This window comes from Puma concolor, chromosome E1, assembly GCF_028749965.1.
Source record: "Puma concolor isolate L17-30 chromosome E1, mPumCon1.1.hap2, whole genome shotgun sequence".
NCBI lineage: Eukaryota > Metazoa > Chordata > Mammalia > Carnivora > Felidae > Puma > Puma concolor.
The window spans coordinates 28,224,585-28,249,627 of record NC_141680.1 but is presented as its reverse complement, the minus strand read 5'-3'; the positions used below and the strand labels follow the sequence as shown (position 1 = coordinate 28,249,627).

General features: G+C 35.1%; 1 protein-coding gene across 3 annotated transcripts in view; it reads left to right on the top strand.

Annotated features, from left to right (window-relative positions):
* Window positions 1-25,043, top strand: part of INTS2 (integrator complex subunit 2) — a 66,239-nt gene that overhangs the window by 29,974 nt on the left and 11,222 nt on the right. For all 3 annotated transcript variants that reach the window (XM_086686788.1, XM_025919120.2, XM_086686789.1), the window contains 7 exons: window positions 883-1,017; window positions 2,293-2,469; window positions 3,250-3,358; window positions 15,160-15,264; window positions 17,734-17,898; window positions 18,960-19,161; window positions 23,175-23,300. In XM_086686788.1, the coding sequence (XP_086542914.1) occupies window positions 883-1,017; window positions 2,293-2,469; window positions 3,250-3,358; window positions 15,160-15,264; window positions 17,734-17,898; window positions 18,960-19,161; window positions 23,175-23,300 (1,019 nt within the window). The remainder of the gene's footprint in view (window positions 1-882; window positions 1,018-2,292; window positions 2,470-3,249; window positions 3,359-15,159; window positions 15,265-17,733; window positions 17,899-18,959; window positions 19,162-23,174; window positions 23,301-25,043) is intronic.

The window sequence follows — 25,043 nt, the reverse complement described above, 5'->3', positions numbered from 1 at the left end:
AGTTCTTTTGTCCATGGGTAATCTTAAGGATATTTTGGTTTTTTTTAGCGAGGAGACAATTCTGAAATTTAAAATTAATTCCCAGATTAATTTGTTAATGTAAACCTCAGATAACAAAGAACATACATGCCTTAAAAAATGAGATTCGAAAATACTCATGGATGCATAACTGTGTTTATTTTAGGGTAATACTCTCATCCCTATACCAAACTCTTTTCTCTCCTCAATGTACATACACTCCCACGTACAGACACACATGGTACATAGGAGACTCATAAGTTATTTTTTATGTGTTTATTTGAACTGACTGGAAGATGACTTTGGGAAGGGTCTTTGAACAACCATTAGAGGTCTATGCATGACAGAATGAGAATGACAATAAAAATTCCTGTTTATGTCAATGTGATAATTTATATCATATATAAAGAATTTATATCACATATAAAGAACTGATACTTTATAATTGACATATGTTTTTCAAAGCGCTTTTTCCCCCTCACAAAAACCTTTGAGGCAGGTAAGACTATATTGTTCCATTTTATAGATGTGAAAATAGACTCCAAAGATAAAATGACTTATGTAAAGTCACTGAGTCCAGATTTTATGATTCCAAATTTTAGATTTTTATTTTACCTTACTACATCACTGTCAACCTATCTATGCTTAAAAACAAATTTAAAAAATTAGAGTACTTTACAAATTCCTAAATGTATGCTGCCTCATCATTCAGAAGTATTAATTACCATGTAATTAGTTTTTCTCATTCATTCCTAAGGACCGCATTTGTATTAAATATTGACAGTCTACCTGCTAATCTTCCCTGTTTCAGAATAATTTTATATTTGGTTTTATCATATGTATTAATATTGTTTTCCCTTTTAGGTTGTCACAGCTCATGCTGTTCGGGTCCCTGTCACCAGCAACCTGAGTGCCAACATTACTGGATTTTTGCCCATTCATTGTATTTACCAGCTTCTCAGGAGTCGTTCCTTTACCAAGCACAAAGTGTCAATAAAAGTATAACCTTATAGTTATATTTCAAGCTACAACCCAAGTTAATGGTTTTTTTTCCTAGTTCTATTTCTGTTTATAGGCTTCTGTGGATTTTGTGTATAAAATATGTCTAATTACTATCCATTTATACATAGTAACTAGGACTATGTATAAATGTATCTATAGTTAATGTCAGATTTTAAAAATAATATAATTCTTAAGTTATTGACAAAATGTACAATGGTACTAATCCATTTGAATTTTCAATAATAGCATGTGGCTATTTCGTTAAAACCTAGTAAGAAATTGCCATTTTCTATACTTTGGTTTTCTTTACCAAACAAAGTTTCTTGTCAGCCATGACCAGCATTTGTACTTTTGTCACAAGGATAGCTAACACCTAACGTACATATTTCGATATATTTCCAGTTACTTATAGTTGGCTATATCAAACAGTTAAAAGGTCTTCTAAAGAAAAGGATAAACCCCAAAAGTAAAGAAATCTGAGCCTTTTCTGGAGGCTCTTTAATTTATAAAGAATAATGAACACTTATATGCATTGATATATTACCTTTAACTATCCTTGTTTTCATGATTTAGTGAAGTTGTTTTCCAGGTAGATTGTATCTTCTGCTTCTTTATATTTTTAACAAATGAAATAGAAAAGATTTAAGAGTCTGAATGCACACCCACCATATCTACATGTCCTCTATCTGTGTGTAGTTAAGTGATAGTCTCTCCCATAAGTAGTTGCCAAGGCCACTTTTTTTTTTTAAGTAGTCTCTAAGCTCAGTGTGGAGCCCAGCACAGGCCTTGAACTCACAACCCTAAGATCAAGACCTGAGCTGAGATCAAGAGTCAGGTGCTAAACCGACTGAGCCACCCAGGCAACTCATCACTTTCTTAATCTATCTGAGGATTTGCTGTAAAGAGTTATTCCTCTCCCTAAATTCCTCTGTGCTATGGGGTCTATACCTAAATATAGATATAGTAGTGACTTACAATATTTTTCCTACTACTTAAAAACTAATAGACTAAAAACCCAAAGTCCATATTTGAAACCCAGACTCATCATTTTAGATTTATCTTCTACTAGACAATAGTCTTGATTAAGATATAACAAGTAATTCATATTTTTAAATCAAAGACAGTTGTGAAACTGGGTAATATATTTAGAACTGCTAAAAGTTAATAGTTTCAGTGATTCATAAATCATGTAAAATTGTATGTACTTATTAAATTTTACTTGCTTTTTCTTATTGCCATAATTGATTTAGTGCCTATAACCTTCTTTTTTAGGACTGGATTTATAGACAGCTGTGTGAAACCTCTACTCCACTCCATCCTCAATTACTTCCTCTGATTGATGTATACATAAATTCCATACTTACTCCAGCATCTAAATCTAATCCAGAAGCCACAAATCAGCCAGTCACAGAACAGGAGATCCTCAGTATTTTCCAAGGAGTCATTGGGGTAAAGTAGTTGTTCTTGTACATTTTTCTGATTTTTATTTTATTTTATTCTTCTGACTTGTTTCATATTATTTCTTTGATTATTAGAGGACTTCTGGGTGGTTCTGAACTTTAAATGAGATAAAATTTCTTCAGCTCACTTAGGAAATTTATAGGTATGTTATTAGTTCCAAGTGGTTTGTTGAAGAGGCACTTTTTGAGGAGTTCTTTTAAAAGGTCCATTTTAAAGTCTAAAGAGTGCCCCAGAGAGTGTGTGCTTAACACAGGACTCTGTGACATTACAATACATTCAACAGATGTTTGTTTAGCTTCCTGGGAATCTAAGATCTACTTAGATTCAATTGGGCAACTTGAAGAAAATTTTTTTTTGTCCATTTCTTAGAAGGAAAAGATGGTTGTATTTTTCATAAATATATTCAGACGTAAAATATATATTTTTTAGGAGTTATGTTCTTCATAGGTGATTTCAGGTAATACTTGAGACTCCAGTAAACCTTTTTCAGAAGCAGCCTGATAGAATTGCTGTTGAGGAAAGCTGAAGTCCTTTTTTTTTTTTTTTTGTCTTAAAGACTGTTAAGCATGTTGCCTTTCATCTTCCATACCATCTCAAATTTAAACTTCAAGTTGTCTCTGAGTTTAATACAAACATGGCAATGTTTCTCCCATTTTATCTGCTCTTGGGAATAGTAACACTGAATAGTCTATGTTAAATGATTTTACCATCAAAAAAGCAGTCATGAAATTTAACAGTATTTTAAAGTATTTATATTATTACCTCCAGGGTGACAACATCCGTCTTAATCAACGTTTCAGTATCACAGCACAGCTTTTGGTGCTTTACTATATACTGTCTTACGAGGAGGCTCTCCTAGCAAACACAAAGACTTTAGGTAAGGTGTACATGTATATAGGGGAGTGTTTCTAGTGATCGTTCATTTGATTTGCTTATATTGTGTTATTTTCCAAGCTGTCATGAGAAAATAAGGTCTAGTAAACTAACAAATTCCAGTATCATTCTGTAGTCTTTGCAATGTAGGCATTATATACTCTGATGCATAAATACATGTATGTATGGGCACATGACCACCCCTTGAGGCTCAGTCTTCTTTTTTTTAGCAGGCTAAATTAATAATGGCCTAATTGCCTATATTTTAGCAATTTAGTGACTCTACTAAGTACCTATAAATTAAGAGATAAATCTGAAAGAAGTAACTGAAATTTTTTTGCTTGATTTCAATCTTTGCCCTGCCTTCCTTCCATTAGTGTGAAGAATACCAACTATTCAAAAACAGGAGAAAAAAACAACAGAAGAGTTTCATTTTGCCATTAAAATTATCACTGAACTGGGCTTTCAAACAGCAACTTTAATATCAGAAGATCAGATTTAACATAGAAGATATTGGTATAAAGTAGTATGCTCTTCTATATTTGAAAAAGAAAATTCACCTGTGTTTTAGGCTTGCTAAGTGTATGTAGTTCCATACTGAACAAAAAGTGTCATTAGAAAGCTGTAGGCATTTAGTATGTAATACAGGGAAAATTCTTGTAAGGGCTGTTATTTTGCTGAGTGATTTTACTTTTTGAGAGCTATAAATCAAAGTTACTATTCAGTGTTCGGTGGGTCAGTTTCTTTTATTTATCTTAAGTATTGGGTTTTAAGAATACTGTGGATTTCTCAGCTGCTTTCTTTCCTGACTATAATCATTAGGGTTATATGGATGATATCCCTTAACTGTAATTATAATCTTAGTCATATTAGCCACAAGATGGGCTAATAATAAGCAGTAGATAATAGTCTCTCACTTTTATCCACATATAACTAATTCTGTTAAAAAAAAAATGACACTTGTGATTCAGTAGACCATAGAAGAATAAATTACAAGAAGGTGGTCTGGGGGAGAATTCAGACCATTCACACTGTAGCTGGAACCAAGATACACTCTTATTTTTTATATAAATTAATGTTTAGCAAAAAAATTTTTTAATACAGGAACGTACAGAGAGTAGTATAGTCAACTCTTATGTGTATACCATGCAGAATTAACAAGTACTCAGGATTTTTAGGACTGGAGCAATCTTTAAAGATTATATATTCCAGTCCCCAGTGATATGCTTAGTTCAACTCTGTTCCTGTTAAGCCTCTGTTCTTTACTCAATAATCTAATGGATCTCAGTTGGAAAGTTAAGGATTTTAGGTTAGGAGTACAACTTGGCCTGGATTGAATCTGGGAAAGGAACTGGGGCATTAGAGGAAAGTTATTAAGTTTTTACAAGATTCTAGGGAAAAGATAGTGGTGTTTTGGACTGATAGTGCATATGTATTTTTCAATTAGAGTTTAAATGTTTTGCTGATGAATTCATGAGATTTGAGAGACCTGAGCCAAAGTTAATGTGGAGCCTTTTGGCCTGAGCCTAAAGGACAGAATGGCTATCAACTGAAATAAAAGAGCCAGGGGAAGGAGCAGATTTGTGGAGGATCAGGAGCTCAGTTTTGGACATGTTAATTTTGAAATGTGTGATAAACTTTCAAATGGGTATGTTAAGGAGATAGTTATATAGACTGGCCTGGAATTCAGGGGAAATAACTAGACTTTGAGATTCTTCAGCATATGTATGATATTTAAAATCATGACATTAAATAGGATCACCAAGGACAAGAGTAAAGTGTGGGAGAATCAGGAGGTTATGATGTCCTGGAAGCCAAGAGAAGATGTTTCTGAAGATACAGTGATCCCCTCTGTCAAATGATGTTTCTAGTAAGTTAAGGTTTGGACTGAGGCTCAGCTGATGACTGCATATTGCTTGCTGGATGTCATTTGACTTTTACAGTTTTACTAGTAAAGTGGTAGGAGAAAGCCTGATTGTAGTGAATTGAAACGAAAAGTAGAGGAGATATACTGAAGACAGTGAGCAGAGACAGGTCTTTGGAGAAGTCATAAAGAAAGGAAAGCAATGAATGTGATAATTGGAGAGGAAAATGAGGTCACGAGAGGGCTTCTTTTTTTTTTTTGAAGGTGAAAGAGTTTAGGGAATGTTTGTATGTTGTTGGGAGTAATCTAATGGAGAGGCAAGGTTGATAATGCTGAGGACAGAACCCCTGGACTGATGTCCTTGAGAGGTGATGGATGTGGAAAACAAATAGAGAGATCTGTCTTTTTCTTTTTGGTTGAGGAGACTTTTTCCTAGTCTAGTTTCTCATCTCCAAGGGGAATAAATAACTGCAGAATATGTCACAACATGAGAGAACTTTGCTCTTTCACATTCAAAATGGTAATTCTGCCTCACATTTAATTCCTACATGTGAAGTTGTATTCTGGTTTTAGTACATTGTTAAATGTTCTGTGGTTTTGGCCCTTATAATAAAAATTATTGGTAACCACCAGGTAGCTGAAGATGCTCACATATGGAATTCTGAAATTTCAGTTAGAACCAAGTATTGGATTATCATAGCCATTAAAGTGCATATGAGGACATCTGGGTGGCTTAGTTCGTTAAGCATCGACTCTTGATTTTGGCTCAGCTCATGATCTCATAGTTTGTGGGATCAAGTCATATATCAGGTTCTATGCTGACAGTGCAGAGCCTGCTTGGGATTCTCTATGTCCCTCTCTCTCTCTGCCCCTCCTTCTCATATGTGCATGCTCTCTCTCTTTCTCAAATAAACATTGGAAAAAAAGTGCATATGTGTCTATATATTTTTCGTATGCACATATATTTTTGGTTTGTTTAAAAATATTTATATTTGTTTATATTTATACCATGTATATTAATTTTAGTTAAATATTGTATTGATCCAGAAGAATATATGTAAGAAATAGAGTGCTATAATAAATCCCGGTGTACTAATACCTAATTAAAATATGAGCATTACCATTATAGTTCCAGTTTTTAGACTTAAAAAATGTTTCCTGTTTATTACATCTAAAGACTTTATTACCTCTCTTTCTGCCCTTCCTTCTCTTGCTCTCTCGAAAATAAATAAACACTAAAAAAATAAAATAGAATGCAGTAACTTTTAAGCAAACATTGGCCAATGTTATTTTTTTTTAATGTTTATTTTTGAGAGAGGGAGAGAAAGAGAGAGACAGAGCATGAGAGGGGGAGGGGCAGAGCGAGAGGGAGACACAGAATCCAAAGGAGGTTCCAGGCTCTGAGCTGTCAGCACAGAGCCCATTGCAGTGCTTGAACCCATGAACTGTGAGATCATGACCTAAGCCAAAGTCAGATACTTAACCGACTGAGCCGTCCAGGCACCCCATTGGCCAATGTTATTTATTGGCAACTTCAAGTTTTGGAACTTTAAAGTTTGGACAAAAAAGTTGTATGACCATATTTTAGAGTAACAGTATAAGAATTTTAAAAACTTATTTCATTGTTTACCTACCTAATTGTACCTTATTTGATGCAAAGGAACTGGATTTAAAAAAAGAAAACATTTATTAGAAGTTGTGTTTACTGGAAAAAAATCCAGAAATGAGAAAAGTAAAAAGATTGAAATAAACCACCCATAATTCTGCTAGTCACCATTTGAATTTTCTTAGAAAACCTTTCAGTCTTTGCACAGATGATAGCTTTTACAAAGTCAGAATCATAATACATTTTTTTAAAGATTTTATTTTTAAGTAATCTCTACACTCATTGTGAGGCTCACAACCCTGAGATTAAGAGTTGCGTGCTCTACTGATTGAGACAGCCAGGCATCCCAGTAATACATATTTTTAATCTAACCTTTCTCCTTAATACATTTTAAACACTTGCCTATTATAGTACATTTTCAAGGACATCTTTAAATAGCTGTACAATATTTCCTCATAAATATCTCATTACTAACAAACTTCTTTTTATTGGACATTTAAACCGTTTCCAAATTTTGCCATTATAAACAGTGGAGGAATGACTGTTAGAGCTAACTTTGTACATAGGCATGATTATTTCTGTCCTTAGGAGAGATTCCTAGATATAGAATTACTAAGTCTATAGTAATTGTACTATAAATTGTAAGATTTAAAAAATGAACAAGTTTGCCTGGGTGGCTCAGTCAGTTAGGCGTCTGCCTCTTGATTTTGGCCCAGGTCATGACCTCTGGTCAGTGGGTTTGAGCCCTGTGTTGGGCTCTGCACTGACAGTGCAACGCCTGCTTGGGATTTTCTCTCCCTCTCTCTTTGCCCCTGCCCCACTTGTACTCTCTCTCTCTCTCTCGCTCTCACTCTCAGAATGAATAAATAAAATTTATATAAAAAAGATGAACTGCCATATTCCTTTCCAGATAGGTTATACCAATATAGACTCCTATATTTGCATAAGATGTGAGTACTTTTTTATAATATAGAGTATTATTATTTATGGTGTTTAAAAAAAATTTTTTTTGATGTTTTATTTATTTTTGAGAGACAGAAAGAAACTGAGCTTGAGCAGGGGAGGGGCAGAGAGAGAGGGAGACACAGAATCTGAAGCAGGCTCCAGGCTCTGAGCTGTCAGCACCTCAGTTTATGGTGTTTTTTAATTATAAAATTTTGGGGGGAAGAAAATCTTCCAAAGCTAGGTACTAACGTTCATATAACTAATCACCTCTATGTTCTTTTAGGACCTTATTATTTCCTTTTTAAAATTTAAGTATGCCTTTAATTAATTTTGGTGTAAAGTATGGGGTACAGATCCAATTTTATTTTTTTATAATTGGCTATTTGTCAACATCACATAGTGAATAATCTGTCATTTTCCTATTGCTTTGGAAGGTCACTTTGATGTACATTGAAGTTTTCTTCCAAACCTATGTCTGATTTTGGATTTTCTTTCTTAAGTTCCAGTCACTTTCATCATAACTTCTTGTTCAGAATTTTTGTCTGTTCTTACATGTTTAATCTTTCACATGAACTTTCCAGAGAAGATTATTATGCTGGGATTTTTGATCAAAATTATGTTAAGTTTATAGATTTGGAGAGAATTTACCATCTTTACAATATTAAGTCTTCCCATCTAGATATATGAAATAATTTTTTTCATTGTTAAAATTTAAGCTTCATGAGGACTGATTTTTGTCTGTTTTTTTGCCATTGTATCTAGATCTAGTATATTCCTTGACACATATAGTTAGTAAATGTTTTTTGAATGAGTTCAAATTTATTTAAGTTTCAAAATTTATTCAAGTTTTTTTGCATCTGCCAATAAAATTTTCCTTTATATAGATTCTGGATAATCTTCTAACAAGTTATCACTGGTTATAGGAAAGGTATTGGTATTTAGTTTGGATTAGTTAAGCTCTGAATTTCTTAGAGTACCATTTAAAAAATAATTTATCAAGTAAATACTTTTTTGGCAGTTATTGAGATGATTTGTTTGGTCTATTTATATAATTCATTGTAAAATTAATATCTTTATATTCCTGGAATGTATCCTACTTGGTTTTGGTATGTTTTTCTTTTAGTATGGTGCTAGGTTTGATTTGCGTGTTGTTGGTTTTTTTTTTTTTTCCATCTGTATTTAAACAAGTGAAATTGACCTTTTTTCTTCTTTCTTTTTTTTCTTTCTGCTTTGGTATCAAGTTTCCACTAATTTCTACGTGAATTATTTTCTATCGGATTTTTTTAAGGATTAAAATGTCACAAAAACTAGGGGCAATGTAAATAATATTCAAAGTATTTCTACAGTTTTGTTGGGGATGAGATTAAATGTTAGATTTGACTCTTTGAAAGCCATGCATTGGAAGAAGTTTGGAAATATGATTGTTGTCAAATTACAGTTTATCTTTTACTGAAGGATTAAGAATATCTTTGATGCTGTATTTCACAGAGATGTTAAAGAGAAATAAGTGCTTTAGGCAGGGCCTCATGGGCTGCTAGTTCTTTGATGGAATCATTAAAATGTGATCAGGATTTTGTCTTCATTTTTATTTATTTATTTATTTATTTATTTTTTTAATTTTTTTTTTCAACGTTTTTTATTTATTTTTCGGACAGAGAGAGACAGAGCATGAACGGGGGAGGGGCAGAGAGAGAGGGAGACACAGAATCGGAAACAGGCTCCAGGCCCTGAGCCATCAGCCCAGAGCCTGATGCGGGGCTCGAACTCACGGACCGTGAGATCGTGACCTGGCTGAAGTTGGACGCTTTACCGACTGCGCCACCCAGGCGCCCCCTTGTCTTCATTTTTATAGGTCCAGAAACTTAAATATTGATACTTTACCCTAAATTAATCTTGGAGACGATAGATCTTAATAATACCAGTTAACATTTGAGTGCTTGTCATGTGCCAGACATTACTTGAAGCACTTTACATGTGTTAACTCATGTAAACCCTCACAACAATTCTATGAGATGAGTACTGTTTCTGTGATTTTACAGGTGAGAGCACTGAGGCACAGGGAAGTTAAGAACTTCCCTAAGCTGAACTTCCCTAAGCAATAAGTGTGGGAACCAGGATTTGACTATCACTGGAACACCTGTTGTGTGTGTGTGTGTGTGTGTGTGTGTGTGTGTGTGTGTGTGTGTGTGTGTACTTTATTATTTAACATATCTATCTTTACTAATTTATATATAAGTATTCTGTGTAAGTATAGTCAATCTATTACTTTCTCTTTAAAGTACCATTTTATGTGTTTTTTTCCTCTTTAGTGTTATTTTATACATTTTATACAATTTTATTTTATATCAAGATGAGCCATAGGGCTGTGGTTTCAAAAATGGGTTTTTAGTATTGAGGGTTTTTTTCTTTTTCTTTTTTGAATCCCCCTTCACCTGTTTCTTCTATCCCCCACCCCCTGCTTCTGGCATCCACCAGTCTGTTCTCTGTATCTGCAAGCTTTTTTTTTTTTTTTTAAGATTCCACATAAAAGAGATAATATGGTATTTGTCTTTCTCTGACTTTTTTCACTTGGTGTAATGCCATCGAAGTCCATCTGTGTTGTTGAAAATGGTAAGATTTCATTTTTTTTTTTATGGATGAATTATATTACACACACACACACACACACACACACACACACACACACACACATCCCACATTTTTCTTTATCCATTCATCCATTGATGGACACCTAGGTTGTTTCCATATTTTGGTTATTGTGAATAATGCAGTGAACATGGGGGGGATCTTTTCAAGTTAATGTTTTCATTTTCTTCAGGTAAATTACACAAAAGTGGAATTGCTGGATCATATGGTTCTATTAATTTTTTTAACTTTTTAATTTTTAAAATTTTTATTTTTTAAAGATTTTTTTTTAAAGTTTATTTATTTATTTTGAGGGAGAGAGTGGGGAAGGGGCAGAAATAGTGGGAGAGAGAGAATCCCAAGTAGGTTCCACACTTTCAGCATGGAGACTGGTACAGGGTTTGATCTCACGAACTATGAGACCATGACCTGAGCCAAAATCAAGAGTTCGATGCTAAACAGATTGAGCCATCCAGGTGCCCCTCTATTATTAATTTTTTGAGGAACCTCCATATTGGCTATACCCAATTTACATTGCCATCAGTAGCACACAGGGTTCCCTTTGCTCCACATCCATGGCAACACTTACTTCTTGTCTTTTTTGGTAATAGCCACTCTAACAGGTGTGAGGTGATGGCTAATTGCAGGGTTTTTTTTGCCTTTCACTGATGATTAATGATGTTAAGCATCTTTTTATATACCTATTGGCCATTTGTATATCTTCTTTGTAAAAATACCCATTTAGATTTTCTGCCTATTTTGAAATCAGATTTTTTTTTTTTTTTTTTTTGCTGTTGAGTTGTATGAGCTATTTTATATATTTTGGGCATTAGCCTTTTATCAGATTTATGATATGTAAATATTTCCTCCAGTTCATTTGGTTGCCTTTTCATTTTGTTGATGGTTTTCTTTCCAGTGCAGAAGCTTTTTAGTTTAATGTAGTCACACTTGTTTATTTTTGCTTTTTTTTTTTTTTAAGTTTATTTAGTTTGAGAGAGAGAGGGTGCAAGTAGAGAAGGGGTAGAAGGAGAGAGGGAGAGAGAGAATCCCAAGCTGGCTTTGCACCATCAGTGCAGAGCCCGACGCAGGGCTCAAACCCACTGACTGTGAGATCATGACCTGAGTCAAAATCAAGAGTCAGACGCTTAACTGACTGAGCCACCCAGGTGTCCTGCTTTTGGTTTTGGTGTCAGAGTCAAAAAATCACTGCCAAGACCAAGAAGTTACTACCTACGTTTTCTTCTAGGAGTCATAAGGTTTTAGGTCTTCTGTTAAAGTCTTTAATCCATTTTGAGTTAATCATTGTGTGTGGTGTTAGATAGTTGAGCTTTATTCTTTTGCACGTGGCTGTCCAGTTTTCCCAACACTGTTTATTGAAGAGATTGTCCTCTTGCTCATTATATATCTTTGTCTCCTTTGTTGTGGATCAGTTGACCATGTATGCATGGGTTTATTTCTGGGCTCTCTACTTTGTTCCATTGATCTATGTGTCTGCTTTCATACAAATACCAAACTTTTAATTACTATAGTTTTGTAATATAGTTTAAAATCAGAGAGCATGATCCTTCTAGCTTTGTTTTTCTCTCTCAAGGTTGCTTTTGGGTTTTCTGTGGTTTCATACAAATTTTAGTATTATTTGTTCTAGTTCTGTGAAAAATGCCATCAGAATTTTGATAGGGATTGCACTGAATTTGTAGATAGCTTTTGATGATATGGGCATTTTAATAATATTGATTTTAAACCAAATGTTATATATAACAAATTATAAATAACAAATATTATTAATTTGTGTCCTCTTTAATTTCTTTCATTGATGTCTTATAGTTTTCAGTATTCAGGTCTTTCACCTCTTTGGTTTAACTTATTCTTAGGTATTTTATTCTTTTTGATGTAACTATAAATGGGGTTGTTTTCTTAATTTCTCTTTCTGATAGTTCATTATTAGTGTATAGAAATACAATAAATTTTTGTGTATTGATTTTATACCCTGCAGTTTTACTGAATTGATTTTTTTAATAGTAGACTTTTTATTTTAGAAAGAGTGCAAATGGGGGAGAGGGGCAGAGGAAGAGAAAGAGAATCCTAAGCAGGCTCCACAACCCTGGGATCATGACCTGAACCGAAATCAAGAGTTAGACACTCAACTGACTGAGCCACCCAGGTGCCCCCTGAATTCACTTATTCTAACAGTTCTTTTTTTTTTTTAATGTTTATTTATTTTTAAGAGAAAGCGCGAGCGGGGGAGGGGCTGAGGGGCTGCAGAGGATCTGAAGCTGGCTCTGTGCTAACAGCAGAGAACCAGATGTGGGGTTTGAACTCATCAACTGTGAGACCATGACTTGAGCCAAAGTTAGACTCTCAACCCACTGAGCCACCCTGGTACCCCATATTCTAACAGTTTTTTGATGGAGTCTTCATATGTCATCTGCAAAGAGTGACATTTTTACTTCTTCCTTTCCAATTTGGATGTCTTATTTCTTTTTCTTTCCTAATTGCTCTAAGACTGCTTCCTTCACTAGTAAGTGTTGGAACCCCAATTTGACTGTCATTAGAACCTATTCTGTTTAACTGCCTTCTGAAACGTGTTCTTAGTGGAATTCATACAAAATTGGTATGGAAAACTAGGATGCTAATTTATTAATTTACAAGGGAGGTTATGTTTAGTCAAGAGGTATATGGTCTATATAGGCAATGATTCTCAACCTTTACTCTAACACTTGGACTTATGTACTTCTTGTCTTCAAAAAAAAAATTGTTGAGTTTACACTTTGTGGTTTGTATTTGAAAAAAGGGTAAGCATATTGCATATGCTTTTTTTACACTATGAACATCCTGGTTGATCATATAGTCCTATGGTGTATAAATAAAGTACCTTGGAATGAGAGGAGGGTGCCAGGCATATAGAATATGATGGAGATGAGACAAAAAAAAGATAAGCATCTGACTTTTGATTTTGGCTCAGGTCATGATTTGATGGTTCGTGGGATTGGGCCCACATCTGTGCTAACAGCACAGAGCCTGCTTGTGATTCTCTCTCTCTGTCTCTCTCTGCCTGTGCATGTGTGCTCTCTCTCTCTCAAAATAAATAAATAAACGTAAAAAAAAAAAAAAAAAAAGATAGTGTTGATTGGTAGGTACCTTTATTCTGTAGGATATAGGAATCCAGTGAAGGATTTTGAGCATGTAACCGGAGGCACGCGATCTGATAAAATCTGTATTTACGTAAGAGGACTATGGCAGCAATGTGAAGGATAGATCAAAGAGAAGAGAAATTGGAAATAGGGAAACTAGTCCATAATAGATATTTAAGCAAATGAGTAGGTACTGATTTAAGACCACAGAAAAAGAAGAGAAATTAAGATGGACTTGTTTTATTTATTTATTTATTACTTAAAAGAAAATTTTTTTTAATGTTTATTTTTGAGAGAAAGAGAGCACAGGGGAGGGGCAGAGAGAAATGGACACACAGAATCTGAAGCAGGCTCTAGGCTCCAGGCTATGAGCACAGAGTCTGATATGGGGGAGGGGTGGGGGGGTGCGTGGGTCAAACCCATGAGATCGTGGGCCTGAGCCGAAGTCAGACACTTAACTAACTGAGCCACCCAGGTGCCCCTTTATTTATCTTTTAAAAAGATTTTATTTTTAAGTAATCTTTACACCCTGTGTGAGGCTCTAACTCACAACCCTGGGATCAAGAGTCACATGTTCTACTGACTAAGCCAGCCAGCTGCCCCTAAGATGGGCTTGTTTTTTTAAAAACAGGAATTGTTTGCTGACTAAAGGTAGAAATTGTGAGAGGGCAGTCAAATTCATACTGCCCAACTTCCTTTGAAAAGAGTGGATCCTGAGAAACTTAACAGAAGACCATGGGGGAGGGGAAGGAAAAAAAAAAGTTAGAGAGGGAGAGAGCCAAACCATAAGAGACTCTTAAAAACTGAGAATAAACTGAGGAGGGCTGATGGGGGGTGGGAGGGAGAGGAGGGTGGGTGATGGGCATTGAGGAGGGCACTTGTTGGGATGAGCACTGGTGTTGTATGGAAACCAATTTGACAATAAATTTCATATTAAAAAATAAATAAAATAATAAAATAAAGAAAAAGAGCCAGTCACCTGGGCATATGGGTGGCTCAGTTGGTTAAGTGGCTGACTTAAGGCTCAAGTCATGATCTCATGGTTGGTGGGTTCGAGCCCCACATTGGGCTCTGTGCTGACAGCTTGGAGTCTGGAGCCTGCTTCATGGATTCTGTGTGTCTCTCTCTTTTTGCCACTCCCTCGCTTGTGCTCTGTCTCTCAAAAATGAATAAATGTTAAAAAAAAATTTTTTTTTAAGTCAGTCACCAGTATAATATATAATATAATTAAATTAAGACTATTGGAGTCATGAAGCTTTAAGCCATATGGTCATGGCTACATTTAGTCTTCCTAATTAGTTTTGGGAGAGTCTTGACTTATTGGGGTTTTTTTTTGTTTTTTGTTTTGTTGGTTTTTGTTTTTTAGTGTATAACACTTCTGCAGATGGCTTCTCTTACGATTTTTTTCCCTACTAGTTTCAATGTAGGGGCATTTTCCAGATCTTCCCCTTAGATATGTTCTTGCTTTTCCTGTGTATCCACTATTAGGTAATGATTCTTCATTTTTTGTGAAGTATATTCACAGGGTAAGTGAATGAAATGCAATTTAATGTTTTTTGTTCCATTTAGGTTGAAGGTTAAGATTGCTGTTGTTTGTTACACTGTTTTTATCTTACACTTTTTATCTTTGACAGCTGCTATGCAAAGAAAGCCCAAATCATATTCATCTTCTTTAATGGATCAGATTCCTATCAAATTCCTTATTCGACAGGCTCAAGGACTGCAGCAAGAGTTGGGAGGTATTTGTTTTGCTTGCTTTTTACTGCTAACGTTTATTGTTAAAAAATGCGGTACTGTTTATAATGTTATGAAGTGTAATAGGTGCTCGATGGTAAAAAATCCAACAATTCAGAAGTGAATTCCTCTTTACATACCTATCTTACTCCTTGCATTTACCCTTCCCCAAAACCCAGTTTTATTTTGGAATGTAATTTCAGACATTTTTTCCGGTAAGTCGAACCATATGAAATTGCAGGTATTCAACTTTTTTTGACCTACAAAAATACAGTTTCATATGGATAAAGCTAATAGCTACACACATGTAAAACAATTGTTTTTTTAAACTATAAATGGTATTATACCCTATCTCTTTTGGTACTTGCTTTTTTCTTTTGGTGTCTTAGAAATGTTTTTATGCCAGTACATGTAGATCTACCTTATTGCTTTTAATTGCTCCATAATTTTCCATACCACAGAATTACTAGATTTTTACTGTAAAACTGTCAAATAGACATATAGTAATATTTTTAGAAATTCAGGGTTTTTTTAATGTTTATTTATTTTTGAGAGAGAGAGAGACACAGTGTGAGGAGGAAGGGGCAGAGAGAGAGGGAGACACACGATCTGAAGCAGGCTCCAGGCTCTGAGCTGTCAGCACAGAGCCTGTCACAGAGCTCCAACTCACCGACTACAAGATCATCACCTGAGCTGAAGTCGGACATTTAACTGACTGAGCCACCCATGCGCCTCTTAAAATTCAGTTTTTTTCTTAATTTGACACCACTCTTTGTAATGTTTGAGTGTGGGTTTTTTGTTTGTTTCTCTGAAGTTGGAGTTTTCTTTTTCTTTCTTTGTTATGGTTGGTTTCAGGCAGGAACAAAGATGACCTTCTTTGGTCACATTTAGTCAGATGTCTGCATTTATTTACTTATATCTTTGCATAATCTTTTCCAAGGAAATAATGTTTTATTTGACAATGTTTGGCAAGTAACATTTTATTGAAGAGATTATGAAATGTAGATTAATTTTCACTATTGTAGGTACTCAGTTTATGACTGTTTTGGGATAGTCTTAACTGTACACGTAGTTGTGCATTTAGATATTTAAACTTTAAAATAATACCACTTTTGGGGTGCCTGGGTGGCTCAGTCAGTTAAGCAGCTGACTTTGGCCCAGGTTGTGATCTCGCAGTTTGTGAGTTTGAGCCTTGCATCGGGCTCTGTGCTGACAGCTTGGAGCCTAGAGCCTGCTTCAGATTCTGTGTCTCCCTCTATCTCTCTGCCCCTCCCCTGCTCGTGCTCTGTCTTTCTCTGTCTCTCAAAAACAAACATTAAAAAAAAAAAAAAATTAAACCACTTTTGACTGTTGCAGCATTTTTCAAATAGAAATATTAATTTTAAGCAGTTTCTGTGACAAAGGAAGCAGATACTGTCCCTCCTGGGACTGAGCAGTGGTATGATTTGATCTAAGTTGCATAATAAGGAGATGATTGGATGAAAAGTACTGTTATTACACCTAATACTGTTACTACTAGTCTTACAACTCTGATGAGGATGATAATAATAATATAGTAACAACAATATTTTTGTGTCATTTAGCATAGTGGTACTTCATGTATCTAATTAAGACATTTTGTACACTATCATTTATTTTATCGTTATTGATATTATACAGTAATAGTCATGAATAGTCAAACTATGCTATAAGCATAGCATAGCATAGTCTTGTTACAAGCAAGACTTTGATTTAGTAAAAGGAAGTTTCCTATTCCTTTTGAACTTCCTTAACTCTTCTTGAAGGAAGGCCAATGCAGTGTCTTGTAGGTGTCATCAGTACTGCTTTGGTTGGCTGACATACTTAGCTATATGACTCAGGGAACTTTAAAAAATGTCTTTCAGTCTGTTTCCTTACAGTAGAATGAAGACAGTGTTACTTACCTTGAAGGGCTGCTAGGGAGAAATGAAAAAATGTACATAGAATGCTTGAGATCTTTTAGGTACTCAAAGGGGGCAATTTTGATTTTTTACCCATCTGTACCAGTGATTCTTAACTGGGCTGGAAGAGAGCATGTGTTCTTCTATCGAAGCCTGTCAGAATTTCTCAATGAGGCCTTTTTCAAACCATATATGATCTTCCCAAAATGGACATGCTTTTCACCTTTTTTTTTCCTTCCTCCCTCTTGAACTATTGCTATGTCAAGTGACTTTTCCTGATGGGAGACTTTTATATTAGGATAGGGTAGAAGAAAGCTTGAGAACTTTTGATAAAACTTGTAGTTTCCACCTTTTTGTGTATCAAATCACTTGGGGATCTTAAGCAGATTCTCTAGCTGAACTACTGAACAGAAGTTCTCAAATGGTAGTATGCTTGCACATATGAAGTATGAAGTGCACATTCTTTTGGTTTGCCGAAAATGGAAGGGACGGGGAGGGAGAAGATTTTGATATTTGAGAATGAAGAATCCAGTTGACTTTTTGTAAATTTTCAAGGGTTACATTCTGCTTTACTACGTCTCCTTGCAACTAATTACCCACATTTATGCATTGTGGATGATTGGATCTGTGAAGAAGAAATCACAGGAACTGATGCCCTGTTAAGGCGTATGCTACTGACCAATAATGCCAAAAACCACTCTCCTAAACAACTCCAAGAAGGTATAGTAAATTGGATACTCCTTTCACCCTGTTGTAGTACAAAGAGATGTTAGGCTCATTGAAATCTTCAAATCATGCAGAATTTTCCAAGCGTTCCTGGGTATGTAACCATATTTGGTTAATATATTTTAAGTAATTTTCTTTGAGTTTAAGGAGTTTTAGCCATTTCTTTCTGACATGCTTGTATCTGTTTTTTCATAGTTTCTATGTCCATCACTAAACAGGTCACATGGCTTTAGGAAGGTCCGAACTGGTCAGAAATAAATGCCATGGAATAGAGCAATGTACTTGCTGTTATTGGATAATGTTCAAACACTCTCAAATAGAAATATGATATGACCCACATATGTGATTTTAAACTTTCTATAGCCACATTAAAAGTAAAACACAGTCAAAATTAATTTTAATAATTATTTAATTTAATCCAGTATATCTAATGTATTATTATTTCATCATGTAACCAATATAAAAATATTAATGAAATATTTTACTGTTTTTCCATACAAAGTCTTTCAATGTGGTATTTTATATTTACAGCACATCTCATTTTGCACTAGCTACATTTCTTAAGTGTTCAATAGCCACATGTGGTTAATGACTATTCTATTGAAAAGCATAGTTCTGGATACTTTTTACTAACAGCAGTGTGCTGGGTACTTACATCCTATAGAGGGGGCCACCCAGATGGAAGATATCAAGAAGTTTGAATCTTAATGAATGTTACTACCAAAAACAATATTTGGGTATATTTTCATGTTTCAGTCAATTTTTCAAATTAGTCTGAATCACCAAGGAAATGACATTTGTCTTTGGGTCACCAATGTATTTTTTTAAATGGGATTTTTGTTGTTTTGTTTTGTTTTTTTATGATATAACTATACTTAACATGAATTTTTCTTAGGGCTCTTATTTTAAGTATAGCCACTTATGGGCAGGATTGAAAGTTTTATTCTTTTTGAGCAACAGTGTTTCCTTGATTTTTGTAGTGTGTAGTCTGATAGGACCAAATATTTGGTAAGCTGTATAGAAGTTAGATCATGACTGCTAAGTTTTCCTTTTAGCATTTTCAGCTGTCCCAGTAAGTCACACACAAGTGATGCAGATTCTAGAGCACTTGACTCTGCTCTCTGCCAGTGAACTTATACCATATGCAGAAGTATTAACGTCCAATATGAACCAGCTGTTGAATTCAGGGGTTCCGCGGCGAATTCTTCAAACTGTCAATAAACTATGGATGGTTCTTAATACTGTGATGCCTAGAAGGTAATTTCAGTGTATTGTTTCATGTAATAAATAAGTGTATAGCAGTGATTGTATACAATAACCTAAACTTAAATGTGGAAAAAATGGTTGAGTATCTGATAATATAAATCCTTCCTAAAGACTGCTAATTAGAGAGCTGTTATAACTTTAAGGAAAAGGATAAACTTTCTTTGGGGCGCCTGGGTGGCTCAGTCTGTTAAGTGCCAACTTCAGCTCAGGTCATGGTCTTGCGGTTTGTGGGTTCGAGCCCGGCATCAGGCTCTGTGCTGACAGCTCAGAGCCTAGAGCCTGCTTTGGATGCTGTGTCTCCCTCTCTCTTTCTGCCCCTCCCCCACTGATGCTCGCTCACTCTCTCTCTCTCTCTCTCTCTCCCCCTCTCCCTCTCTCTCTCTCTCAAAAATGAATAAACATTAAAAGAAATTAAAAAAAAAAAGAATAAACTTTCTTTTAAGAAACAGAAACTTTAAAGTATTTCCAACTTGAGAAAGTTCTTTAAAAATGAGTTCCTCATGTATGGTCTTTTGTGGCTAATTGTGATTTAGATCACCATTGTATCTTCCAATAATTGCCATGGCTTCAAATTTTGCTGCACATTAAAAATCACCTGGAGAGCTTTTAAAACCCCTAACCCCCAAGTTGTAACCCATGCCAATTAAATCAGAATGTCTGTTGGTGGTCATTAGGTCAGCCATTAGTATTTTTTTTTTTAAGTATTTCCCGGTGATTCTGGTGTGCAGTAAAGTTTAGAGAATACTGGATTAATTATTTTGCCTTTACAAAGATGAGTCTCTCCTGTTCCATATATTGCATCAAAAACACCTGGTTTAAGTAGGTGATGGGGATGGAGTGCACTTGTTGTGATGAGCACCGAGTGTTTTATGTGAGTGTTGGGTTACTAAATTGTACACCTGAAACTAAAATTACACTAGGTTAACTAACTGGAATTTAAATAAAAACAAAAGAAAATACTGTTTAAATAGAGAAACAACCAAAAACACCTAGTAAAAACAGAATGCTGGGCTGGACTTACCTGTGATTTTGATTCAGTAGGTCTGGGAATATTTATGCTCTTTATTTTTTTAAATGCTTATTATTTTGAGAGGGAGTGCGTGTGTGCCCACAAGTGGGGAAGGGGCAGAGATTGAGAGAGAGAGAGAGAGAGAGAGAGAGAGAATCCCAAGCAGGCTCTGATTCAGGGCTTGATCCCACAAACCATGAGATCATGATCTGAACTAAAATCAAGATTTGGATACTTAACCAACTGAGTCCACCCAGGTGCCCCTATACTTTTCAAATTTAATTTTTACTTATATCAGATAAAGAAATACACATAGCTTAAGAACATAAATAGTATATTCCTTCCCATTTTAGACTGTTGCTCCCCAGAGACAACTATTTTCAGCTCTCTTACCTTTTTATTCTGGCATTTATGTCCCCCCATCTATCTCAGTAATATAATTACTATGATTTCCTGACTTTCCAATTTAGAAATTATCTTACGACTTTCCACTATACAAGATAAAGGGTTAGCACTTTTACCTGTTTGCTCTTCCATGAGTTCCTCTTCCCCCAATACATACTTTCCCTTCCTCTGTGTCTCCCAACACAGTAGTATCAAAATTTTTGGTTGAAGCAGTATTCAATGTGCCTCTTAAGTCCTAATTTTATAGGTGACCTATGCAATATCCTTTGATTACAGTCTCTTTCCTATACAACTGCCTTCCTTTATACCTTATACACAAACCCTGAGTTAATACTTTCCTCTTCCATTTGCTTGGGGTTTGTTTTGCTTTTGTTTTTGTTTTGTATCAACTAATTCATCCCTCAACTTCATTGAGAGGAAATTTACTTTACAATTAGTTATAATACATCAGGTAATGTATCAGTAACATTTTTTTGTTGGAAACATTCCTTTCATAGCTTTCCATCTTCATTTTTCAATTTGGGACATGCACAGTAGCCATCCTGGAATTGCTTTTGTCTCTCTTTTTGGATTCCATGTTTTTCTCTTTCTTGGTTTACGTCTTCATTTTAGTGAGTGGAACACACACTCAAGTTGTTCCCTGAGAAAGGGTGTTTAGAGAACTTATTTATTTTTTGAGACTTCCAGGTGTGAAAAGGTTTTTATTCTTCCCATTACATGTGATTATTCTTTAGCCTGGGTGTAGAGTTCTAGCTCAATTTTCCTTTCAGAAATTTGAAGACTTCATCCTACTGAATGAATTGAGCTTCCCTTGTTGCTATTAAGTAATCTAATGATATACCAATTCCCACTCCTTTGTATGTGACCATTGTTTTTTCTCTCTTAAATTGTAGGGTTTTTTTCTTTCACTGTTTTCTGGAATTTCATGATGATGTATTTTGGTGTGGGTCTTTTTTTATTCATGGTTTCATGTGCTTGGCCTTTTTTTAGTCTGGGACTAATGCCTTCGTTTTTTGTTTTTTTTTTTTTAATGTTTATTATTTTGAGAGAGAGAGAGAGCACAAACAGGGGAGGGGCAGAGAGAGAGAGGGGGACACAGAATCCAAAGCAGGCTCCAGGCTCTGAGCTGTCAGCACAGAGTCCAATGCGGGGCTCGAACCCACAAACTGTGAGATCATGACCTGAGCTGAAGTCAGACGTCAACTGACTGAGCCACCCAGGCACTCCTAATGCCTTCATTTCTAAGGACATTTTAATATATATATTTTTTCTTCAATAATTTTTTTCTTCTGTTTTCTGTAGTTTTTGTAATTGGGATTTTAAGCCTCTTGGTTTAAACCCCCCGATTTTTCAATTTTCTCTCTTCTTTTTAAATTTGTCTTTTAAATATATTTTCTGAATATTTCCTCAGTGTTATCTTCTGGTCTTTGATTTGAATTAAAAAATTTTGTTATATTCTTAATTTCTAAGAATTCTTTCTTACCTGAATATTTTTATTTTTAATTTTTTTTTTCAACGTTTATTTATTTTTGGGACAGAGAGAGACAGAGTATGAACAGGGGAGGGGCAGAGAGAGAGGGAGACACAGAATCAGAAACAGGCTCCAGGCTCTGAGCCATCAGCCCAGAGCCTGACGCGGGGCTCGAACTCCCGGACTGCGAGATCGTGACCTGGCTGAAGTCGGACGCCAACCAACTGCGCCACCCAGGCGCCCCACCTGAATATTTTTAAATGCCTACTGTTCTTGTTTCATATATGCAATATTCTGTCCTTTAAGGATATTAATTATAGGCTTAAGAAAAATTTCTCATCCCTACATTCTCTGCTTCTTTGAAGTTTCTTTCTGTTTGCATATTTTAAATATTTATTTATTTATTTACTTATTTATTTTTATTTGAGAGAGTGAGGGAGGGCCGATGTGGGAATTGATCCCACAATGCTGGGATCGTGACCTGAGCCAAAATCAAGAGTCAGACACTCAACTGGCTGAGCCACCCAGGTGCCCCTCTGTTTGCATATTTTAATCTTTCAAACTAGATGCTTTCCTTAGGTGTCTGATGACTCTTGGCTGTCCACTCATATGTAAGAGTGGACAAGCAAGCTCTGTGTGCAAGGTGGGGCTGATGAACTCTGGGGCTTCCCTGTAAGAGATCAGGTACTCTTCATACTGGCATATCCTTCAGTAATTATAATATACAGTCAAGTTAGTAATCACTTTTATAGTTTTGATGTCTAATCTCTAAGTGGCATCTCACATTGAGATATTATGGTGATACAGAACCACGACTTAATTTATGAGGCCACATACAGTTTCAAAGTGCTGGGATTTTCATTCATACTTTTATATGCCATGATTATTCCATTACAACTGTGAGGACTTTTGAAACTACTTTGTGTTTACAGTTTTATCTTCATTTGTTTTAGAGACATCATACTTAAGTTAGGTTTCTATAGTTCTTAATTTTTCCAAGTTCATTCACATCTTTTTAAAAATTTTTTCCTGAATATATCATTCTAAGTTAGGAGTAGATGGCTCCAAGTTTGAAATATAATATAGCTGTTTTTGAACATGTGATTATTTTCTCATCAGGCTGTGGGTAATGACAGTTAATGCACTTCAACCTTCAGTAAAGTTTGTACGACAGCAAAAGTATACTCAGAATGACCTGATGATAGATCCTCTCATTGTCCTAAGATGTGATCAGAGGGTACACAGGTATGTGTCATTTGAGTTTCATTTTTATTTTGGAGTTATACTTTGGAGAGTCAAACGAAATTGAAGAAATTTAGTTTAAGCTTATATCTTACTGTTCTTACAGATAATTGGCAGTATGAGCTGTGAGGTTTTGTTTTTTTGTCTTCAGTCAAGAACTATTTATTCAGTTTAATATTTAATATGTGATTAGTAAAACCTAGCCTTGTTGCTAGCATTTTTGTAAAAGGCTTTTAAAAAATTGGCTTAGTATGAACTGTTATGTACACTAAAGCTGTGATCTTTTTGGCATTTTCAGTTGTGATGTTAGCTTGATTCCACACTTGTCTATAATTCCTTGTCAGTTTTTGAACTTAATCAATTGTGTTGAAGTGACTTCACCTCAAGGGGCAGATTTTGTTAATTCACATCAACATTTGAATTTCCAATTGCTAAGTAATCTCAAAGATATATAGGATGAGGGGCCTGCCTTTGAAGTGATTATTGCCTGTATGGGGAAATAATACAAACACATGAGAAGTTAAATAATATGGTCATTTGCAGATGAATGGTATAGTATATGAATGCTGTTAAAGGATCAGGAAAGATGTAGATGAAGTGGGACCTGAGTAGTATTTTAAAGGATAGAAATAGGGTTTAGATGAGTAGATACTATAATGATGGGGCTAAGGGGTCAAGGAAGGCATTGTGGGAAAAAGAACAGTTTTGAGCAAAAGTATAGAAACACAAATGAAAAAGGCTTTGTTGGAATGGAGGGGTAAGTTGTTGAGAGGAACACACTTTAGAACTGGAATGTCAAGTTGGGGTCAGACTATCGAGGGCCTTGAATGTTAGGCTAAAGAGGTCATGTAGGTGGTACCTTGAGAAGCCTTAGGTTAGATGGCTTGGGATGGGGGAAGGAAACTGGAGTTAAAGAAGACTTAACCAGGATATATACTCTCTGAATGTACTCCTCTCTCCTCAACTGAAGGATGATATTTGTGAAGTGACAAAAGTTGCAAAATCAGCCACGTATGGTTTGGTGAGATCAAGGTCTCATAGGAAATAGGAATCAAAAGAATGAACAGTATAAATGACACTTAAGTATCTAATAAAAGAAAAATAGCAGTAAATAACACTTCCAGAAAAAAACTTCTAAAACAATTTCAGTGTTAAAAATCCACTTAAGTAGGTAACTTTTCACTTGAATTGTCTCCAGTTGTTCAAGAAGTTGTCAAATTATGCTATCATAATGTATGTAATGTTTTTGTAGCTTAGATTTTCACTTGTGAAACTTTCCCTCCATTAATAGGTATTCTTATATCTATTGGCTGCATAATATTCCATATAGATACGCTATGCTTAACCCAATCCCTATTGTTGGATATTTTGCTTATTTCTGTTATTTGTTATCATCAGTAGTGCTGTGGTGACTGTGTACTGAGAATTTCCTTAGAACAGATTCTTTTTTTGTAAACATTTTATTTTTAAAGTTTATTTATTTAAGTAATCTCTGTAACCAATGTGGGGCACCAAATTCATGACCCTGAGATTAAGAGTTGCATGCTTTTCTGACTAAGCCAGTCAGGTGCTCCAGAGCAGACTCTTAAAAATAGAATTATGGAGGCAAAAGTAACATGCTCATTTTCAAGACTTTTCATTCATATTTTTCGTATTCATATTTTGATTCATACTCATATTTTTATTCTGCCATCTAGAACGGCTGAACCGGTTTATAGATTGAATATTTTAATATGTTTATTGGCT